We start from the raw sequence: 25,681 nt of genomic DNA, 5'->3' as shown, positions 1-25,681 counted from the left end.
GCTTTTAGATCAATGTATTTTTGGGATGTGCGATCCATGTCTTTTTCTCCATTTGCAATATGACTACATTACTATAACCACCAACAGCACATGAATGCATTACTATAACCACCAACAGCACATGACTACATTACTATAACCACCAACAGTATATGACTACATTACTATAACCACCAACAGAACATGAATGCATTACTATAACCACCAACAGTACATGAATACATTACTATAACCACCAACAGCACATGACTACATTACTATAACCACCAACAGTATATGACTACATTACTATAACCACCAACAGCACATTAATGCATTACTATAACCACCAAAAGTACATGAATACATTACTATAACAACCAACAGCACATGAATGCATTAATATAACCACCAACAGCACATGAATACATTACTATAACCACCAACAGCACATGAATACATTACTATAACGACCAACAGCACATGAATGCATTACTATAACCACCAACAGAACATGAATGCATTACTATAACCACCAACAGAACATGAATGCATTACTATAACCACCAACAGTACATGAATACATTACTATAACCACCAACAGCACATGAATGCATTACTATAACCACCAACAGCACATGAATACATTACTATAACCACCAACAGCAGATGAATACATTACTATAACCACCAACAGCACATGAATGCATTACTATAACCACCAACAGTACATGAATACATTACTATAACCACCAACAGCACATGAATGCATTACTATAACCACCAACAGTACGTGAATACATTACTATAACCACCAACAGCACATGAATACATTACTATAACGACCAAAAGCACATGAATGCATTACTATAGCCACCAACAGTACATGAATGCATTACTATAACCACCAACAGCACATGAATGCATTACTATAACCAACAGTACATGAATGCATTACTATAACCACCAACAGTACATGAATGCATTACTATAACCACCAACAGCACATGAATACATTACTATAACCACCAACAGTACATGAATGCATTACTATAACCACCAACAGTACATGAATGCATTACTATAACCACCAACAGCACATGAATACATTACTATAACCACCAACAGTATATGACTGTTGTCGCTGCAGCAGTGGTTGGTTCACAGTGCCGCACCACAAAGGCTTTAGATTAGGGACCCACTCTAGAGGTTCGCCGTGACGTGGCAATGGGCTTAATACAGTCTGATCAGAATGGTAACTAAGAACCTCACGTTCTATTAAAAAATTTTTGCCTAGCGGCTTTTAGATCAATGTATTTTTGGGATGTGCGATCCATGTCTTTTTCTCCATTTGCAATATGACTACATTACTATAACCACCAACAGCACATGAATGCATTACTATAACCACCAACAGCACATGAATGCATTACTATAACCACCAACAGCACATGACTACATTACTATAACCACCAACAGCACATGACTACATTACTATAACCACCAACAGTATATGACTACATTACTATAACCACCAACAGCACATGAATGCATTACTATAACCACCAACAGTACATGAATACATTACTATAACCACCAACAGCACATGACTACATTACTATAACCACCAACAGTATATGACTACATTACTATAACCACCAACAGCACATGAATGCATTACTATAACCACCAACAGCACATGACTACATTACTATAACCACCAACAGTATATGACTACATTACTATAACCACCAACAGCACATGAATGCATTACTATAACCACCAACAGTACATGAATACATTACTATAACCACCAACAGCACATGACTACATTACTATAACCACCAACAGTACATGAATACATTACTATAACCACCAACAGCACATGACTACATTACTATAACCACCAACAGTATATGACTACATTACTATAACCAGCAACAGCACATGAATGCATTACTATAACCACCAACAGCACATGAATGCATTACTATAACCACCAACAGCACATGAATACATTACTATAACCACCAACAATATATGAATACATTGCTATAAGCACCAACAGTACATGAATACATTACTATAACCACCAACAGCACATGAATACATTACTATAACCACCAACAGTACGTGAATACATTACTATAACCACCAACAGTACATGAATGCATTACTATAACCACCAACAGTACATCAATGCATTACTATAACCACCAACAGTACATGAATGCATTACTATAACCACCAACAGCACATGAATGCATTACTATAACCAACAGTACATGAATGCATTACTATAACCACCAACAGTACATGAATGCATTACTATAACCACCAACAGTACATGAATGCATTACTATAACCACCAACAGTATATGACTGTTGTCGCTGCAGCAGTGGTTGGTTCACAGTGCCGCACCACAAAGGCTTTAGATTAGGGACCCACTCTAGAGGTTCGCCGTGACGTGGCAATGGGCTTAATACAGTCTGATCAGAATGGTAACTAAGAACCTCACGTTCTATTAAAAAATTTTTGCCTAGCGGCTTTTAGATCAATGTATTTTTGGGATGTGCGATCCATGTCTTTTTCTCCATTTGCAATATGACTACATTACTATAACCACCAACAGCACATGAATGCATTACTATAACCACCAACAGCACATGACTACATTACTATAACCACCAACAGCACATGACTACATTACTATAACCACCAACAGTATATGACTACATTACTATAACCACCAACAGCACATGAATGCATTACTATAACCACCAACAGTACATGAATACATTACTATAACCACCAACAGCACATGACTACATTACTATAACCACCAACAGTATATGACTACATTACTATAACCACCAACAGCACATGAATGCATTACTATAACCACCAACAGTACATGAATACATTACTATAACCACCAACAGCACATGACTGCATTAATATAACCACCAACAGCAGATGAATACATTGCTATAACCACCAACAGCACATGAATACATTACTATAACGACCAACAGCACATGAATGCATTACTATAACCACCAACAGAACATGAATGCATTACTATAACCACCAACAGAACATGAATGCATTACTATAACCACCAACAGTACATGAATACATTACTATAACCACCAACAGCACATGAATGCATTACTATAACCACCAACAGTACATGAATACATTACTATAACCACCAACAGCACATGAATACATTACTATAACCACCAACAGCACATGAATGCATTACTATAACCACCAACAGCACATGACTACATTACTATAATCACCAACAGTATATGACTACATTACTATAACCACCAACAGCACATGAATGCATTACTATAACCACCAACAGAACATGAATGCATTACTATAACCACCAAGAGTACATGAATTCATTACTATAACCAGCAACAGCACATGAATGCATTACTATAACCACCAACAGCACATGAATGCATTACTATAACCACCAACAGCACATGAATACATTACTATAACCACCAACAATATATGAATACATTGCTATAAGCACCAACAGTACATGAATACATTACTATAACCACCAACAGCACATGAATACATTACTATAACCACCAACAGTACATGAATGCATTACTATAACCACCAACAGTACATGAATGCATTACTATAACCACCAACAGTACATCAATGCATTACTATAACCACCAACAGTACATGAATGCATTACTAGAACCACCAACAGCACATGAATGCATTACTATAACCACCAACAGTACATGAATGCATTACTATAACCACCAACAGTACATGAATGCATTACTATAACCACCAACAGCACATGAATACATTACTATAACCACCAACAGTACATGAATGCATTACTATAACCACCAACAGTACATGAATGCATTACTATAACCACCAACAGCACATGAATGCATTACTATAACCACCAACAGCACATGACTACATTACTATAACCACCAACAGCACATGACTACATTACTATAACCACCAACAGTATATGACTACATTACTATAACCACCAACAGCACATGAATGCATTACTATAACCACCAAGAGCACATGAATACATTACTATAACCACCAACAGCACATGAATACATTACTATAACCACCAACAGTATATGACTACATTACTATAACCACCAACAGCACATGAATGCATTACTATAACCACCAACAGCACATGAATACATTACTATAACCACCAACAGCACATGAATACATTACTATAACCACCAACAGCACATGAATACATTACTATAACCACCAACAGCACATGAATACATTACTATAACCACCAACAGTATATGACTGTTGTCGCTGCAGCAGTGGTTGGTTCACAGTGCCGCACCACAAAGGCTTTAGATTAGGGACCCACTCTAGAGGTTCGCCATGACGTGGCAATGGGCTTAATACAGTCTGATGAGAATGGTAACTAAGAACCTCATGTTCTATTAAAAAAATTTTGCCTAGCGGCTTTTAGATCAATGTATTTTTGGGATGTGCGATCCATGCCTTTTTCTCCATTTGCAATATGACTACATTACTATAACCACCAACAGCACATGACTACATTACTATAACCACCAACAGTATATGACTACATTACTATAACCACCAACAGCACATGAATGCATTACTATAACACCAACAGTACATGAATACATTACTATAACCACCAACAGCACATGACTACATTACTATAACCACCAACAGTATATGACTACATTACTATAACCACCAACAGCACATGAATGCATTACTATAACCACCAACAGTACATGAATGCATTACTATAACCACCAACAGCACATGAATGCATTAATATAACCACCAACAGCACATGAATACATTACTATAACCACCAACAGCACATGAATGCATTACTATAACGACCAACAGCACATGAATGCATTACTATAACGACCAACAGCACATGAATGCATTACTATAACCACCAACAGAACATGAATGCATTACTATAACCACCAACAGAACATGAATGCATTACTATAACCACCAACAGTACATGAATACATTACTATAACCACCAACAGCACATGAATGCATTACTATAACCACCAACAGCACATGAATACATTACTATAACCACCAACAGCACATGAATACATTACTATAACCACCAACAGCACATGAATACATTACTATAACGACCAACAGCACATGAATGCATTACTATAACCACCAACAGTACATGAATGCATTACTATAACCACCAACAGAACATGAATGTATTACTATAACCACCAACAGTACATGAATACATTACTATAACCACCAACAGCAGATGAATACATTACTATAACCACCAACAGCACATGAATGCATTACTAAAACCACCAACAGCACATGACTACATTACTATAATCACCAACAGTATATGACTACATTACTATAACCACCAACAGCACATGAATGCATTACTATAACCACCAACAGTACATGAATGCATTACTATAACCACCAACAGTACATGAATGCATTACTATAACCACCAACAGCACATGAATGCATTACTATAACCACCAACAGCACATGAATGCATTACTATAACCACCAACAGAACATGAATGCATTACTATAACCACCAAGAGTACATGAATTCATTACTATAACCAGCAACAGCACATGAATGCATTACTATAACCACCAACAGCACATGAATGCATTACTATAACCACCAACAGCACATGAATACATTACTATAACCACCAACATTATATGAATACATTGCTATAAGCACCAACAGTACATGAATACATTACTATAACCACCAACAGCACATGAATACATTACTATAACCACCAACAGTACATAAATACATTACTATAACCACCAACAGTACATGAATGCATTACTATAACCACCAACAATATATGAATACATTGCTATAAGCACCAACAGTACATGAATACATTACTATAACCACCAACAGCACATGAATACATTACTATAACCACCAACAGTACATGAATACATTACTATAACCACCAACAGTACATGAATACATTACTATAACCACCAACAGTACATGAATGCATTACTATAACCACCAACAATATATGAATACATTGCTATAAGCACCAACAGTACATGAATACATTACTATAACCACCAACAGCACATGAATACATTACTATAACCACCAACAGTACATGAATACATTACTATAACCACCAACAGTACATGAATGCATTACTATAACCACCAACAGTACATGAATGCATTACTATAACCACCAACAGTACATCAATGCATTATTATAACCACCAACAGTACATGAATGCATTACTATAACCACCAACAGCACATGAATGCATTACTATAACCACCAACAGTACATGAATGCATTACTATAACCACCAACAGTACATGAATGCATTACTATAACCACCAACAGTACATCAATGCATTATTATAACCACCAACAGTACATGAATGCATTACTATAACCACCAACAGCACATGAATGCATTACTATAACCACCAACAGTACATGAATGCATTACTATAACCACCAACAGTACATGAATGCATTACTATAACCACCAACAGCACATGAATACATTACTATAACCACCAACAGCACATGAATACATTACTATAACCACCAACAGTACATGAATGCATTACTATAACCACCAACAGAACATGAATACATTACTATAACCACCAATAGCACATGAATGCATTACTATAACCACCAACAGTGCATGAATACATTACTATAACCACCAACAGTGCATGAATACATTACTTGCATTACTATAACCACCAACAGTACATGAATACATTACAATAACCACCAACAGTACATGAATGCATTACTATAACCACCAACAGCACATGAATGCATTACTATAACCACCAACAGCACATGAATACATTGCTATAACCACCAACAGCACATGAATACATTACTATAACCATCAACAGCACATGAATACATTACTATAACCACCAACAGTACATGAATACATTACTATAACCACCAACAGTACATGAATGCATTACTATAACCACCAACAGTACATGAATGCATTACTATAACCACCAACAGCACATGAATGCATTACTATAACCACCAACAGTACATGAATGCATTACTATAACCACCAACAGTACTTGAATGCATTACTATAACCACCAACAGCACATGAATGCATTACTGTAACCACCAACAGTACATGAATGCATTACTATAACCACCAACAGCACATGAATGCATTACTATAACCACCAACAGTACATGAATGCATAACTATAACCACCAACAGTACATGAATGCATTACTATAACCACCAAGAGTACATCAATGCATTACTATAACCACCAACAGTACATGAATGCATTACTATAACCACCAACAGCACATGAATGCATTACTATAACCACCAACAGTACATGAATGCATTACTATAACCACCAACAGTACATGAATGCATTACTATAACCACCAACAGCACATGAATACATTACTATAACCACCAACAGCACATGAATACATTACTATAACCACTAACAGCACATGAATACATTACTATAACCACCAACAGCACATGAATGCATTACTATAACCACCAACAGCACATGACTACATTACTATAACCACCAACAGTATATGACTACATTACTATAACCACCAACAGCACATGAATACATTACTATAACCACCAACAGTACATGAATGCATTACTATAACCACCAACAGAACATGAATACATTACTATAACCACCAATAGCACATGAATGCATTACTATAACCACCAACAGTGCATGAATACATTACTATAACCACCAACAGTGCATGAATACATTACTTGCATTACTATAACCACCAACAGTACATGAATACATTACAATAACCACCAACAGTACATGAATGCATTACTATAACCACCAACAGCACATGAATGCATTACTATAGCCACCAACAGCACATGAATACATTGCTATAACCACCAACAGCACATGAATACATTACTATAACCATCAACAGCACATGAATACATTACTATAACCACCAACAGTACATGAATACATTACTATAACCACCAACAGTACATGAATGCATTACTATAACCACCAACAGTACATGAATGCATTACTATAACCACCAACAGCACATGAATGCATTACTATAACCACCAACAGTACATGAATGCATTACTATAACCACCAACAGTACTTGAATGCATTACTATAACCACCAACAGCACATGAATACATTACTGTAACCACCAACAGTACATGAATGCATTACTATAACCACCAACAGCACATGAATGCATTACTATAACCACCAACAGTACATGAATGCATAACTATAACCACCAACAGTACATGAATGCATTACTATAACCACCAAGAGTACATAAATGCATTACTATAACCACCAACAGTACATGAATGCATTACTATAACCACCAACAGCACATAAATGCATTACTATAACCACCAACAGTACATGAATGCATTACTATAACCACCAACAGTACATGAATGCATTACTATAACCACCAACAGCACATGAATACATTACTATAACCACCAACAGCACATGAATACATTACTATAACCACTAACAGCACATGAATACATTACTATAACCACCAACAGCACATGAATGCATTACTATAACCACCAACAGCACATGACTACATTACTATAACCACCAACAGTATATGACTACATTACTATAACCACCAACAGCACATGAATGCATTACTATAACCACCAACAGTATATGAATACATTACTATAAGCACCAACAGTACATGAATACATTACTTGCATTACTATAACCACCAATAGCACATGACTACATTACTATAACCACCAACAGTACATGAATACATTACTATAACCACCAACAGCACATGAATTCATTACTATAACCACCAACAGCACATGAATACATTACTATAACCACCAATAGCACATGAATACATTACTATAACCACCAATAGTACATGAATGCATTACTATAACCACCAACAGTACATGAATACATTACTTGCATTACTATAACCACCAACAGCACATGAATACATTACTATAACCACCAACAGTACATGAATGCATTACTATAACCACCAACAGTACATGAATACATTACTATAACCACCAACAGTACATGAATACATTACTTGCATTACTATAACCACCAACAGTACATGAATACATTACTATAACCACCAACAGTACATGAATACATTACTATAACCACCAATAGCACATGAATGCATTACTATAACCACCAACAGCACATGAATACATTACTATAACCACCAACAGCACATAAATACATTACTATAACCACCAATAGCACATGAATACATTACTATAACCACCAACAGTACATGAATACATTACTATAACCACCAACAGCACATGAATGCATTACTATAATCACCAACAGTACATGAATACATTACTTGCATTACTATAACCACCAACAGCACATGAATACATTACTATAACCACCAACAGCACATGAATGCATTACTATAACCACCAACAGCACATGAATGCATTACTATAACCACCAACAGTACATGACTACATTACTATAACCACCAACAGTATATGACTACATTACTATAACCACCAACAGCACATGAATGCATTACTATAACCACCAACAGTATATGAATACATTGCTATAAGCACCAACAGTACATGAATACATTACTTACATTACTATAACCACCAATAGCACATGACTACATTACTATAACCACCAACAGTACATGAATACATTACTATAACCACCAACAGCACATGAATACATTACTATAACCACCAACAGTGCATGAATACATTACTATAACCACCAGCAGCACATGAATACATTACTATAACCACCAATAGCACATGAATGCATTACTATAACCACCAACAGTACATGAATACATTACTATAACCACCAATAGCACATGAATGCATTACTATAACCACCAACCGTGCATGAATACATTACTATAACCACCAACAGTGCATGAATACATTACTTGCATTACTATAACCACCAACAGTACATGAATACATTACTATAACCACCAACAGTACATGAATGCATTACTATAACCACCAATAGCACATGAATGCATTACTATAACCACCAACAGCACATGAATACATTACTATAACCATCAACAGCACATGAATACATTACTATAACCATCAACAGCACATGAATACATTACTATAACCACCAATAGCACATGAATACATTACTATAACCACCAACAGTACATGAATGCATTACTATAACCACCAATAGTACATGAATGCATTAGTATAACCACCAACAGTACATGAATACATTACTTGCATTACTATAACCACCAACAGCACATGAATACATTACTATAACCACCAACAGTACATGAATGCATTACTAAAACCACTAACAGTACATGAATACATTACTTGCATTACTATAACCACCAACAGTACATGAATACATTACTATAACCACCAACAGTACATGAATACATTACTATAACCACCAATAGCACATGAATGCATTACTATAACCACCAACAGCACATGAATACATTACTATAACCACCAATAGCACATGAATACATTACTATAACCACCAACAGTACATGAATACATTACTATAACCACCAACAGCACATGAATGCATTACTATAACCACCAACAGTACATGAATACATTACTTGCATTACTATAACCACCAACAGCACATGAATACATTACTATAACCACCAACAGTACATGAATACATTACTATAACCACCAATAGCACATGAATGCATTACTATAACCACCAACAGCACATGAATACATTACTATAACCACCAACAGCACATGAATACATTACTATAACCACCAATAGCACATGAATACATTACTATAACCACCAACAGTACATGAATGTATTACTGTAACCACCAACAGTACATGAATGCATTACTATAACCACCAACAGTACATGAATACATTACTTACATTACTATAACCACCAACAGCACATGAATACATTACTATAACCACCAACAGCACATGAATGCATTACTATAACCACCAACAGTACATGAATGCATTACTTGCATTACTATAAGCACCAACAGTACATGAATACATTACTATAACCACCAACAGTACATGAATACATTACTATAACCACCAATAGCACATGAATGCATTACTATAACCACCAACAGCACATGAATACATTACTATAACCACCAACAGCACATGAATACATTACTATAACCACCAATAGCACATGAATACATTACTATAACCACCAATAGCACTTGAATACATTACTATAACCACCAACAGTACATGAATGCATTACTATAACCACCAACAGTACATGAATGCATTACTATAAGCACCAACAGTACATGAATACATTACTTGCATTACTATAACCACCAACAGCATATGAATACATTACTATAACCACCAATAGCACATGAATACATTACTATAACCACCAACAGCACAGGAATGCATTACTATAACCACCAACAGTACATGAATGCATTACTATAACCACCAACAGCACATGAATGCATTACTATAACCACCATCAGTACATGAATACATCTCCAGAAACAATATCCATACCTGAATACAGCACAAAGCTTAGTACAGGGATCAGTAGAAGTCTTAGGTCAGCTCCATATACAGTTGTATCACAGGAGACTTATTACTGCAGTCGTTCTTTACTATGTGCACTTCTGTCTCCTGAACTACGCTCTTAGAAGTCTTTTGAGTGATCCATGGTGGACCCTGTCCTGAGAACCCCACCCATCTGCTTAGAATTAGAGCCTAAATATAAAAAAGAAAAAAATCTCCCAAAAGTGTAGTTGTTCCTTAAGGTGTTTTTTTTACTGACTGTTAGAGAACAGTATATCGGCCCATCTCCACCGGTTCACTCCCCCCCCATAAGAGCAAAATGTTGGTTTGTTGAGTGAAATGAGTTTTCCGCTATGGAGCGCATCGTCTTGTGTGAACGTGCTGCCGATATTATTCTGTGTGTGCAGAACGATCATGTCAATGCTCATTCTGTGAACATGAAAGTGCAGTCGTCCAGTCTACAGGCTATTTACCGTCTGCTGATTGGTTTCATATATCCGGTCGGCCATCGTTTCTAGGCCGCAATTTGTCTAGATAGCCCCTCCTCTTCTACCCGAGCCCACCTCGCTGGCGTCTTCTTTCCCTCCTGCGGCTTCTTCGTTCCCTCCGGCGGCGTCTTCGTTCCCTCCGGTGGCTTCTTTGTTCCCTCCAGCGGCTTCTTCATTCCCTCTGGCGGCATCTTCTTTCTTTCTGGCGGCTTCTTCGTCCCCTCGCCGGCGTCTTCTTTCCTTTCCGGCGGCTTCTTTGTTCCCTCCGGCGGTGTCTTCGTTCCCTCTGGCGGCTTCTTTGTTCCCTCCAGCGGCTTCTTCATTCCCTCTGGCGGCGTCTTTCTTTCCGGCGGCGTCTTCTTTCTTTCCGGCGGCGTCTTCTTTCTTTCCGGCGCCGTCTTCTTTCTTTCTGGCGGCGTCTTCTTTCCTTTCCGGCGGCTTCTTCGTTCCCTCCGGCGGTGTCTTCGTTCCCTCTGGCGGCTTCTTTGTTCCCTCCAGCGGTTTCTTCATTCCCTCTGGCGGCGTCTTCTTTCTTTCCGGCGGCATCTTCTTTCTTTCCGGCGGCGTCTTCTTTCCCTCCGGCGGCTTCTTTGTTCCCTCCGGCGGTGTCTTCGTCCCCTCGGCGATGCTGCATGTCGGAGCCGGGAGGTGCTCAGTGCTGCTGACCCCGGAGGTGCTGGCACTCACATTTGTATTCGCATCTTACCTCCGCTACCTAGTTACAAATACGGCCCTGACAGAGTGAGGAGAACGCAAGAAGCCGAAGGTTTGCGGCAGCTACAATAAATATTGAGTGTCGTACATCCTCTGCTTACCTCCACATGTGACTGCCATAACACCGTTACTAACTAGAGATGGCGGAGCCCTGGAAGTTCAGTTTGGCGAGTGCAGACGGACTTTAGATAAAGTTCAGTTCTAGAACCGGACTTGACCCAAACGTTATTAGAGTCACTGATTGGGCAGTTCAGGTCTCCACCCAAATGCAGCCGTAATCAGAGCGCAGAGGAGGGGGGCAGGGTTTTATTTGTTTTTGATACACCACATCCAATAACGCTGATTTTACCCCAGTGCGAGACATTCAGCGGCTTCAAGCGGCTCACACTGGGCTGAGCACAGCGCGCGTACCCGAGCACAGCCAGCGTACCTGGGCACACCCAAGCACAATGCGCGTACCCGAGCACAGCCAGCGTACCCGGGCGCACCCAAGCACAATGCGCGTACCCGAGCACAGCCAGCGTACCCGGGCACACCTAAGCACAGTGCGCGTACCTGAGTTCAGCCAGTGTATCCGAGCTCAGCCAGTGTATCTGAGCACAGCGATTCTCGCTCCAGTAATCTGCATACGTAAAGCATCTGAACTCCAAACACTGATTTTTTAGTAAGGGGTCCGTTGTTGTGAACACATTTGGACTGGGTTCCGGTTTGGGGCTCCCTCTTGTGGCCAGTGCTGGTAGTGGAGTTGGTCTGCTTAACAGAAGCCAGACAGCTGATGATGATTGGAAATCAGGCTGCTCAGACTGGGCCTATATAACTGAGTAGTGTTCTCTCGGTCTGGGCCGGTGATCAATGTTGTCTCCTGTGGACATTCTGAAGCCTGCCCTAGCTTCTGTTTCCACCTGAACTCCTTACAGATAAGTTTGATCTTTGTACCTTTTGCTGGTTTGTTTCCATTTTCTTGTTGTTTATTTTGGAGGTGCTAAGGCTTGTCTCCAGATTTTGCTTGTGGAGTTTTGGGTGGAGTTGGATCATTCTCTGCTGGGAATATCTGTGTACCCAGCTCCATATTCTGCAATGTATTGTGTTTTGTCATGCTTGGTATTAATGTCAGTCCTTCCTCTCTATTAGTGTTTTGCTTGGATTCCAGTAACACCAGAGTACTGATATAGTGGGGGAGAGGTCGTGTGGTCTCAGTTTTTTATTTCAGGTGTGTTGGTTTTTTGTTAGGGTTTTGCGTGGCTGCAGACTGTGCTCTTTTCTGTCCTTTCCTCTATAGATAGTTTGGGCCTCATCTTTGCTGAATCTGTTCTCTACCTGTGTACTGTGTTTCATCTTGTCTCACCGGCTTTATATGTTTGGGGATACCTATAATCTTTGGGGAACTGCTCCGAGGCAGATTAGCTTTCTGTGTTTTCTCCCTTTAGGAACAATTAGCTCTCCGGCTGTGTCGAGGTGACTAGGTCATTGTAGGCACGTCCCACGGCTACTTCTAGTTGTGTCGTTAGTTAGAGGTCTGCAGGCAGCTGAGTTTCCACCCACTCTGGTGACACTCTGGAGTTCCTAGTTTCTACCCCTTTGATCCTCCTCGATCACTGATTCATAACAGTCTGTGCTCGGTATGAACACTGAACTTTACTATTCAGGTTTGCACATCGCTCCTACTAACTGAAAACCAGAGGGGGCGATACTCTGCAGAGAGGCTGAGGACTAGAGAGGGAGCAATACTCTGCAGAGAGGCTGAGGACTAGGGGGGGCGATACTCTGCAGAGAGGCTGAGGACTAGAGGGGGGGGCGATACTCTGCAGAGAGGCTGAGGACTAGAGAGGGAGCAATACTCTGCAGAGAGGCTGAGGACTAGAGGGGGGGGCGATACTCTGCAGAGAGGCTGAGGACTAGAGAGGGAGCAATACTCTGCAGAGAGGCTGAGGACTAGAGAGGGAGCAATACTCTGCAGAGAGGCTGAGAACTAGAGGGGGGGCGATACTCTGCAGAGAGGCTGAGGACTAGAGACGGAGCAATACTCTGCAGAGAGGCTGAGGACTAGAGAGGGAGCAATACTCTGCAGAGAGGCTGAGGACTAGAGGGGGGCGATACTCTGCAGAGAGGCTGAGGACTAGAGAGGGAGCAATACTCTGCAGAGAGGCTGAGGACTAGAGGGGGGGCGATACTCTGCAGAGAGGCTGAGGACTAGAGAGGGAGCAATACTCTACAGAGAGGCTGAGGACTAGAGGGGGGGCGATACTCTGCAGAGAGGCTCAGGACTAGAGAGGGAGCAATGCTCTGCAGAGAGGCTGAGGACTAGAGGGGGGGGCGATACTCTGCAGAGAGGCTGAGGACTAGAGAGGGAGCAATACTCTGCAGAGAGGCTGAGGACTAGAGAGGGAGCAATACTCTGCAGAGAGGCTGAGGACTAGAGGGGGGCGATACTCTGCAGAGAGGCTGAGGACTAGAGACGGAGCAATACTCTGCAGAGAGGCTGAGGACTAGAGAGGGAGCAATACTCTGCAGAGAGGCTGAGGACTAGAGGGGGGCGATACTCTGCAGAGAGGCTGAGGACTAGAGAGGGAGCAATACTCTGCAGAGAGGCTGAGGACTAGAGGGGGGGCGATACTCTGCAGAGAGGCTGAGGACTAGAGAGGGAGCAATACTCTACAGAGAGGCTGAGGACTAGAGGGGGGGCGATACTCTGCAGAGAGGCTCAGGACTAGAGAGGGAGCAATGCTCTGCAGAGAGGCTGAGGACTAGAGGGGGGGGCGATACTCTGCAGAGAGGCTGAGGACTAGAGAGGGAGCAATGCTCTGCAGAGAGGCTGAGGACTAGAGGAGGGGGCGATACTCTGCAGATACTGAGGGATTAATGGAGGGAATACTCTGCAGAGATGACCACTGAGTAGTGGGGCTGCAGTGATATGATGCACCGTGTGTTCTACACTTTGGGGGTACATGCGGCAGTCGGGGTCTGGAGCCCCCAGTGACGGGATCTTTCTTTCAGGTTCCGGTGACATTTGAGGACGTCGCCATTTATTTCACAAGAAGAGAATGGGAGTCGCTGAACGAGGAGCAGAAAACGCTCTACAAGGAGGTGATGAACGACAACTACCAGATGATCCTGTCCCTGAGTGAGTGCCCCACAGATAGCGGGCGTAGAGATGGCGGGCCGGGCCAGCCGCTCACCATTCATTCCTGTGTATTCCAGATCGGCCTGACATCATCCTGAACATTGAACTAGGATTTGAGCCGTACATCCAGAGTGACCGCGACCGCGCAGGTACCAGAGTCAGGGGCGAATCACTGCAGCATTATCTGACCAATGTACTCCAGAGCTGCACTCACTATTCTGTACAGTCACTGTGTACATACATTACTGATCCTGAGTTACCTCCTGCATTATACTCCAGAGCTGCACTCACTATTCTGCTGGTGCAGTCACTGTGTACATACATTACATTACTGACCTGAGTTACCTCCTGTATTATACTCCAGAGCTGCACTCACTATTCTGCTGGTGCAGTCACTGTGTACATACATTACATTACTGATCCGGAGTTACCTCCTGTATTATACTCCAGAGCTGCACTCACTATTCTGCTGGTGCAGTCACTGTGTACATACATTACTGATCCTGAGTTACCTCCTGTATTATACTCCAGAGCTGCACTCACTATTCTGCTGCTGTAGTCACTGTGTACATACATTACTGATCCTGAGTTACCTCCTGTATTATACTCCAGAGCTGCACTCACTATTCTGCTGGTGCAGTCACTGTGTACATACATTACATTACTGATCCGGAGTTCCCTCCTGTATTATACTCCAGAGCTGCACTCACTATTCTGCTGGTGCAGTCACTGTGTACATACATTACATTACTGATCCTGAGTTACCCCCTGTATTATACTCCAGAGCTGCACTCACTGTTCTGCTGGTGCAGTCACTGTGTACATACATTACATTACTGATCCTGAGTTACCTCCTGTATTATATTCCAGAGCTGCACTCACTATTCTGCTGGTGCAGTCACTGTGTACATACATTACATTACTGATCCTGAGTTACCTCCTGTATTATGCTCCAGAGCTGCACTCACTATTCTGCTGGTGCAGTCACTGTGTACATACATTACATTACTGATCCTGAGTTACCTCCTGTATTATACTCCAGAGCTGCACTCACTATTCTGCTGGTGCAGTCACTGCACATACATTACTGATCCTGAGTTACCTCCTGTATTATACTCCAGAGCTGCACTCACTATTCTGCTGGTGCAGTCACTGTGTACATACATTACTGATCCGGAGTTACCTCCTGTATTATATTCCAGAGCTGCACTCACTATTCTGCTGGTGCAGTCACTGTGTACATACATTACATTACTGATCCTGAGTTACCTCCTGTATTATGCTCCAGAGCTGCACTCACTATTCTGCTGGTGCAGTCACTGTGTACATACATTACATTACTGATCCTGAGTTACCTCCTGTATTATACTCCAGAGCTGCACTCACTATTCTGCTGGTGCAGTCACTGTGTACATACATTACTGATCCGGAGTTACCTCCTGTATTATATTCCAGAGCTGCACTCACTATTCTGCTGGTGCAGTCACTGTGTACATACATTACATTACTGATCCTGAGTTACCTCCTGTATTATGCTCCAGAGCTGCACTCACTATTCTGCTGGTGCAGTCACTGTGTACATACATTACATTACTGATCCTGAGTTACCTCCTGTATTATGCTCCAGAGCTGCACTCACTATTCTGCTGGTGCAGTCACTGTGTACATACATTACTGATCCTGAGTTACCTCCTGTATTATACTCCAGAGCTGCATTCACTATTCTGCTGGTGCAGTCACTGTGTACATACATTACATTACTGATCCTGAGTTCCCTCCTGTATTATACTCCAGAGCTGCACTCACTATTCTGCTGGTGCAGTCACTGTGTACATACATTACATTACTGATCCTGAGTTCCCTCCTGTATTATACTCCAGAGCTGCACTCACTATTCTGCTGGTGCAGTCACTGTGTACATACATTACTGATCCTGAGTTACCTCCTGTATTACACTCCAGAGCTGCACTCACTATTCTGCTGGTGCAGTCACTGTGTATATACATTACTGATCCAGAGTTACCTCCTGTATTACACTCCAGAGCTGCACTCACTATTCTGCTGGTGTAGTCACTGTGTATATACATTACTGATCCAGAGTTACCTCCTGTATTACACTCCGGAGCTGCACTCACTATTCTGCTGGTGCAGTCACTGTGTACATACATTACATTACTGATCCTGAGTTACCTCCTGTATTATACTCCAGAGCTGCAGTCACTATTCTGCTGGTGCAGTCACTGTGTACATACATTACTGATCCTGAGTTACCTCCTGTATTACACTCCAGAGCTGCACTCACTATTCTGCTGGAGCAGTCACTGTGTACATACATTACATTACTGATCCTGAGTTACCTCCTGTATTATACTCCAGAGCTGCACTCACTATTCTGCTGGTGCAGTCACTGTGTACATACATTACATTACTGATCCTGAGTTACCTCCTGTATTATACTCCAGAGCTGCAGTCACTATTTTGCTGGTGCAGTCACTGTGTACATACATTACTGATCCTGAGTTACCTCCTGTATTATACTCCAGAGCTGCGTTCACTATTCTGCTGGTGCAGTCACTGTGTACATACATTATTGATCCTGAGTTACCTCCTGTATTACACTCCAGAGCTGCACTCACTATTCTGCTGGTGCAGTCACTGTGTACATACATTACATTACTGATCCTGAGTTACCTCCTGTATTATACTCCAGAGCTGCACTCACTATTCTGCTGGTGCACTCACTGTGTACATACATTACATTACTGATCCTGAGTTACCTCCTGTATTATACTCCAGAGCTGCACTCACTATTCTGCTGGTGCAGTCACTGTGTACATACATTACATTACTGATCCTGAGTTACCTCCTGTATTACACTCCAGAGCTGCACTCACTATTCTGCTGGTGCAGTCACTGTGTACATACATTACATTACTGATCCTGAGTTACCTCCTGTATTATACTCCAGAGCTGCAGTCACTATTTTGCTGGTGCAGTCACTGTGTACATACATTACTGATCCTGAGTTACCTCCTGTATTATACTCCAGAGCTGCGTTCACTATTCTGCTGGTGCAGTCACTGTGTACATACATTATTGATCCTGAGTTACCTCCTGTATTACACTCCAGAGCTGCACTCACTATTCTGCTGGTGCAGTCACTGTGTACATACATTACATTACTGATCCTGAGTTCCCTCCTGTATTACACTCCAGAGCTGCACTCACTATTCTGCTGCTGCAGTCACATTACAGTACATGGTGGCCAGGACTATTGTCCACACGTAATTGATTCTCTCTTGTCTTCCATGTTCTGAAGGTTCCTGGCTGGAGGAGAATCTGAAAGTGGGATCTTGTTTTCCGGAGGACTGCGATGACCACTCGAGCAGAAAGTGTGAAGTGAAGAGGCAGAGGCGTTATCCCCGAGTGAACCCCATCAGATGGATCAAGAAAGACAAGAAAAAGAAAAGGCGTCTTAGTCGCCACACATCTCGGAGATCTGAGGACAAGATGGAAAGTGGAGAATATGAAGTCAAGTCCTCTCCAGATAAAAGAACCTATGGCCTCTCCACCTGCTCCTCACTGGACTCTGCAGAAGACCCCCCAGATGAGCCTGCTGTGAACGTGCCCGGTGGCAAAGACCCCAGTTCTGATGATAGGACAGTGTCACAATCTTCTCATCCTACAGAGAAAGCTGTGGATGCGAGGTTCATGGTAAACACAAAACAATGTGAAGCAGCTACAGAAGGTTCTCCTCAACCACCCACCATGGATTGCTCCCACAGAGAAGACCACATAAACCCGTCGCTCAGTAGTGATGCTGCCGATAACAAAGACTTTACTATATCTGAGGCCTCGGATATTCCATGGAAAGCCAACAGCAAGAGCCCCAGCAAGAGAGCAACCACAAAACACGAACCTGTCAAGAAAGAAAGAAGGTCTTCCACAACAAAGAAGAAAGAGTCCAACCATAAGAAGGACAGACACGTGAAGTTCAATGAGGTGGTCACCATGATTCTCATTGACCATAATCACGAGGTCTCTGCAGAAAGTTTGGGAGGTGAAGTAATGCTCCGGAGCACAAATATTCCCATATGCTATAGCATGAGTGAGAAAGACGAGAAGAAATGCAGCTCTGGAGATGATGTAGATGACAAAGCATGTGACCGTGCCCTCCTCAATACTGTGGCTGGTACTACGCAAGAAAGAAAGAGAACCACTATTAGTTGTCCGGTTAAAGAGGTGGAGCGCTCCAGGCCAGACACGACAAAACGCGGAAGGAAGAGGATTGTGGAAGGTTCAGGAACATCCCAGCGAGCTCCAGAGCTGAAAGCGTTGTCCCCATCCATAAAGCAAAAACATGAGCTGCTAAGTGTAGAGATACATGAGGTTGTGAACATATGCCATCTCAACGCAAAGATCAAAGACATCAACGTGGACACATGCTCAACTTCAACACAACCAAAATCTCCAAGCGGTCATGAGCCGAGGTTCATTAAATCTTACTCCTGTTCCAGGTGTGGTAAAATCACGCACTGGTCAAAGCTCAGCGTCCACCAGAAGGAGAACATAGAGAGGTCTATGGCGCATATGTGCAGAAAGTGTGGCCGTCACACAACCGCTCCTGCCCAGACCACCTGTCCACTGTCACTCACAGCTGCTTCTGCCCAGACCACCCGTCCGCTGTCCCTTACAACTGCTCCTGCCCAGACCACCCGTCCGCTGTCCCTCACAAGTGCCCGAGCCAAGACCATACGTCCCTTGTCCCTGACAAGCGCTGCTGCGCAGACCATCCGTCCTCTGTCCCTCACAACCGCTCATTGCTCTGATGAGACCACTTCACCACAGAAGATTCCGGTGTGTTCCTACACTCAACCAAATACGGAAATTTCACCATCTGAGAAAGAAAGACACAAAGTTGAGACACAGAAGAAGACTACAGGGGGTCCAGGAAGTCTCTTCACTGCTAGTGATCACGGCAAGACTCCTCCACACACAGCTCAACACCACCTGAACGTATGCAGCAAATGCACCAGACCCACGCAGGCTCCTAAACTAAAGGCTTTTACTGGCTCCTCAGCCAAAAGTACATCCACTGCTGATCCTTCAGCTCTGGATCACATCTGGAGTAGAATGGGCGCAAAGGATAAAAAACTGGTGTCCAAATCTCCACCTCAGCAGCCAGGAAAGAATGTGGACAGCAAGGAGCACAAGGTCTGCAGAAAGTGTGGTGAATGGTTTTTACCACAGCAAAAGAACCATTCATCAAGCTCCAAACACCAAAAGAAGCCAGCTAAAAGCATCCCCAGCGTGCTCCAGAAGACACAGGGCCAACCTGAGTCTGCTCCCATCATACATTCCAGCTATGTGAACCTCAGTCACCCCAAACCTAGCGCAAGCGCTGAGAATCCCACATCAGAAAAAGACTGCTCTAAATGCGGCAAGCGTCTGGCGCTGCATGTGACGCCGATTCCCGAGGATCCTGCAGAGGGCGGTGAGAAGAAATGTGTTTTACGTTTGAGGAAGAAGCGAAAGCGATCGGTGAAAGGGATGGAGCCATTCAGGTGTAAGGTGTGCGGGAAAATCTTCACCCGTCACTTCAGCATGCTCCAGCACAAGACCGTACACACCGGAGAGCGCCCCTACACCTGCAAAGAATGTGGCAAATCCTTCCGAGATGGTGGATACCTCAAGATTCACATGAGGCAGCATACTAAGGAGAGACCATACCCTTGCTTAGAGTGTGGTAAATGTTTTGGGCAGAGCTCGGCGCTGGTCAGACACCAGAGGATACACACAGATGAAAGGCCGTTTCAGTGTGGCCAGTGCGGGAAAAGGTTCAGTGATCTCTCCACCTTCCGTCACCACGAGCTGATTCACACTGGGGAAAAGCCCTTCACGTGTTCATTTTGTGGAAAGAAGTTCACCCAGCAGGCTCACGTCAAGCGCCATGAGAAGATGCATACAGGGGAGCGGCCCTTTGGGTGCAGCGTGTGTGAGAAGAGGTTTATCGACCGCACAAAGCTAAAGAAACATGAGCTTATTCACACCCGAAGGAAAGACTGATGACCCAAGAACTGCCCGGTTATCATCATGGAAAGTCACCACCATGGCCCCCGCTGTCCGCCCGGCTTGTAACGTCACTGCTTGTATTGTAACATAGAGCCACCGCATTTCTCAGCAGTTTACGGAAATCTCTATTTTTGTACTTATTTATAGGATAATTGTGAAATCTTCTGGAACTGGAGATCCCGGGACTTGTCTTACAACATTGGAGTTATTAATACTCCCCCTACTTATGTCTTGGCATGTCTCCGTAGTTACATCGGCACATCAGGTTCCACCTATCTCTACCGGTTGTATGTACAGTTAGGTCCACAAATATTTGGACAGTGACGAGTTTTGGCTTTTATCTTTTTATGAAACATTCTAGATCCAGTTCTATAATGTATTTGGACTTAAAGCTCCGACTCTCAGCTTTAGTGTTTGCTCATATTAGTGTATAAATCGGATGGTGCAATGCTAGAAAATCTCGTTCCGCACCCCAACCAATGTTTGTCAATGAAGCAGATCTGACATTTTATTTCTCATTCAATCACAAGGTTCTGAGATTGGCAACGTGTCTCAGATCACGCACACCCATCCAAGTCTATGTGTGTGTGAAACATTGGACTGCACTTCAGTGTCATCCGAGTGCAGTCTGATATACACAGAGACAGGCAGCCCCCCATTCTCACATGCGAGAGAATCTGATCCCAGTCACTGACGCCTGGTCATGGTCGCAACAGAGTCTGAGCCAAGTGTCATTAGCAGATCACATCCAATGCTCTACGCTGGTGTGACCCAGGCCTTAGTTTGAGGTATTGACATCCTAATTGGAGAAAGATTTAGAAATCACAGCTCTTTATTATGTCACTGACACTTTTTCAAGGAACCAAAAGTAATTATACAATTCTCTCAGGAGCTCTTTACTGAGCTGCATGAGCGATTCCCTCATTATCATCAATTAAGCAAGTAAAAGGTCTGAAGCTGATTCCAGGTGTGGCATTTGCATTTGGAATTGTTGCTGTGAACCCACAATATGTGGTCAGAGGAAGAGAAACCAACCATCATTAGGTTGAAAAAAGAAGAAATCCATCCGCAAGCAGAAATGTGAGGAGCAGCCAAATCACCAGAAAGAGCCACAAACAAGGAACAACTAAAGTCACTGCAGTAAAGGCGACAAAGCCTCACACAGCAGGATACCAGCGATGGAGATGTCCATGGCCGGAAGCCTCACACTGGAGAAGACCAGCGATGGAGACGTCCATTGCCGGAAGCCTCACACTGGAGGAGACCAGCGATAGAGACGTACATGACTGGAAGCCTCACACAGGAGGATATCAGCGATGGAGATGTCCATGACCGGAAGCCTCACACTGGAGAAGACCAGCGATAGAGACGTACATGACTGGAAGCCTCACACTGGAGGAGACCAGCGATGGAGACGTACATGACTGGAAGCCTCACACTGGAGGAGACCAGCGCGATGGAGACGTCCATGACCGGAAGCCTCACACTGGAGAAGACCAGCGATGGAGACGTCCATGACCGGAAGCCTCACACAGGAGGAGACCAGCGATGGAGACGTCCATGACCAGAAGCCTCACACTGGAGGAGACCAGCGATGGAGACGTCCATGACCGGAAGCCTCACACTGGAGGAGACTAGCGATGGAGACGTCCATGACCGGAAGCCTCACACTGGAGGAGACCAGCGATGGAGACGTCCATTGCCGGAAGCCTCACACTGGAGGAGACCAGCGATGGAGACGTCCATGACCGGAAGCCTAACACTGGAGGAGACCAGCGATGGAGACGTCCATATGACTGAGACTTCAGTCATTGCTGCAAAGGATTCTCTACAAAAGGGTTAAACATGAACATTTTATTTACAGGAAAGTCACCTTGTCTAATTACTTTTGAGCCCCTGTAATGAGGAGACGGTAGGAAGATGGCTGCAATTCCTACATGTTTCACAGGAGACCTTTGTTCAACCCCTTTAATTAAACCTGAAAGTCTCCACTTCACTTGTATCTCAGTTGTTTCATTTTACATGACAAACCGTGGCCTGCAGAGCTGAAATCACAAAGATTCCGTCACTGTCCAAAGATTTCTGGACCTAACTATATATACCTATTGTTAGATTATATATTACCCACAATGCATTGCCCCCGTCCGTTTTATAAATGCTGATCTAGTGTCTGCCATTATTAGCGCTTGTGGTTGGCGCCCCACAGTCTGCACTAGCTGTAGAGAACCCTTTCCTCTCTCTGCCAGTATTGCCTTTCTTCCATTGAAGGGAATTGACAAATCGCACATCTGACATCCAGTAATTGTCGCTGCCCCTTAATGTGGCTGCACATGGAGGTCAGAAGCAGCTTTCCGCGTCCTACAGTTGCAGCTCGTATACAGCCATGTTCACACTGCTCACTCCGACCCTGGACTCGCTTAGATTCCATAGTCAGCAAGGAGGGGGCTGATAATAAAGGGGAAAAAAGCCAATGTGTCACAGCTGAGTTCACATCGACTTGTACAATAGAATGATCCCATTGTTTAATCGGTTCATATGGTGACTGCTCTAAAAATAATGAGCAAAAAGTCAAATGGACCGAAAATGGTACAAATGAAAACTATCAGGTCCCAAAACCCCCCCCCCCCCCCCCCCCGATCTGTAAATGTAAAAGTGATGTCATTTCTCTGTCTCCTGCTTCGTCCGTAGCGCCGACATATTCCGCAATCTTCCCTCTATTAGTCCTTTGTGTATTTTGGAGCGGGGAGGAATCCGGAGCACAGAATGACCCCCGCACAAACACGGGGAGAACACGCAGACTATGGAGAGTCCAAACATGCTCCTGTGCAAATGTAGTAAAGCGTAAAATCTATGAATTATACTGCGCTGTGAAAGCTGTACAAATAAAGCAAATCTGTAATAATTCTCTTTTTGTTTTTTTGTATCTTCAAACAATTTAATAAAAATGGTAAAAAACTTGTGAACCCCCCCAAAATGGCAGCAGAAAAGCTAAAAACCTCCCACAGCTCCATCCAGGGAAAAGCAATAACGTTTTGCCACAAAGTCAAATATTTTTTTTTGTTTCTTTGTGCAAAAGTAGGAAAATGTTAAAAGAAAAAAAACCCCTCTAGAAAGTTGATCTGACCATGATAGTACCGACCGCTGAAGAGATACGAAGTCTCTGATGTCACAGGAGAGACCGGGGAAACTAAATGATGAAATACATAGCAAAACTCTGGAACTGCAACAATCTGGCCTCAGTAAACCAAAAACGCCTAGTAAATTCACTAAACTGTAAATCAGCCAATGGCTCGGACCACTGCGATAAGTCTTGGCCTCTTACAGGACAGGGGAGGACATGTGGTTACCACCGAACCCTACTAGATCCTAGATAGTGGTCTCCAAAATAAGATTATCGATAAACATGAAAATTTCCTTCTACCTCAAAATCCAATAATGGCCACTGTGGAGACACGGGGGTCAGTGGGTGCTCTCGTGTGGAGACACGGGGGTCAGTGGGTGCTGTCCTGTGGAGACACGGGGGTCAGTGGGTGCTGTCCTGTGGAGACACGGGGGTCAGTGGGTGCTCTCGTGTGGAGACACGGGGGTCAGTGGGTGCTCTCGTGTGGAGACACGGGGGTCAGTGGG

At 42.8% G+C, this 25,681-nt stretch overlaps 1 protein-coding gene across 1 annotated transcript in view; it reads left to right on the top strand.

Annotated features, from left to right (window-relative positions):
* Positions 1–24,956, top strand: part of LOC142243725 (uncharacterized) — a 32,529-nt gene extending 7,573 nt beyond the window's left edge. The window contains exons 2-4 of the mRNA XM_075315918.1: positions 15,856–15,982; positions 16,060–16,131; positions 19,302–24,956. Of these exons, the coding sequence (XP_075172033.1) occupies positions 15,856–15,982; positions 16,060–16,131; positions 19,302–22,048 (2,946 nt within the window). The 3' untranslated portion in view covers positions 22,049–24,956. The remainder of the gene's footprint in view (positions 1–15,855; positions 15,983–16,059; positions 16,132–19,301) is intronic.
* Positions 24,957–25,681: the final 725 nt, after the last annotated feature.

This window comes from Anomaloglossus baeobatrachus, chromosome 6 (genome assembly GCF_048569485.1).
Source record: "Anomaloglossus baeobatrachus isolate aAnoBae1 chromosome 6, aAnoBae1.hap1, whole genome shotgun sequence".
In the NCBI taxonomy this organism is placed as follows: domain Eukaryota; kingdom Metazoa; phylum Chordata; class Amphibia; order Anura; family Aromobatidae; genus Anomaloglossus; species Anomaloglossus baeobatrachus.
The sequence above is the reverse complement of the archived record's forward strand: the minus strand, read 5'-3'. Positions and strand labels throughout refer to the sequence as shown.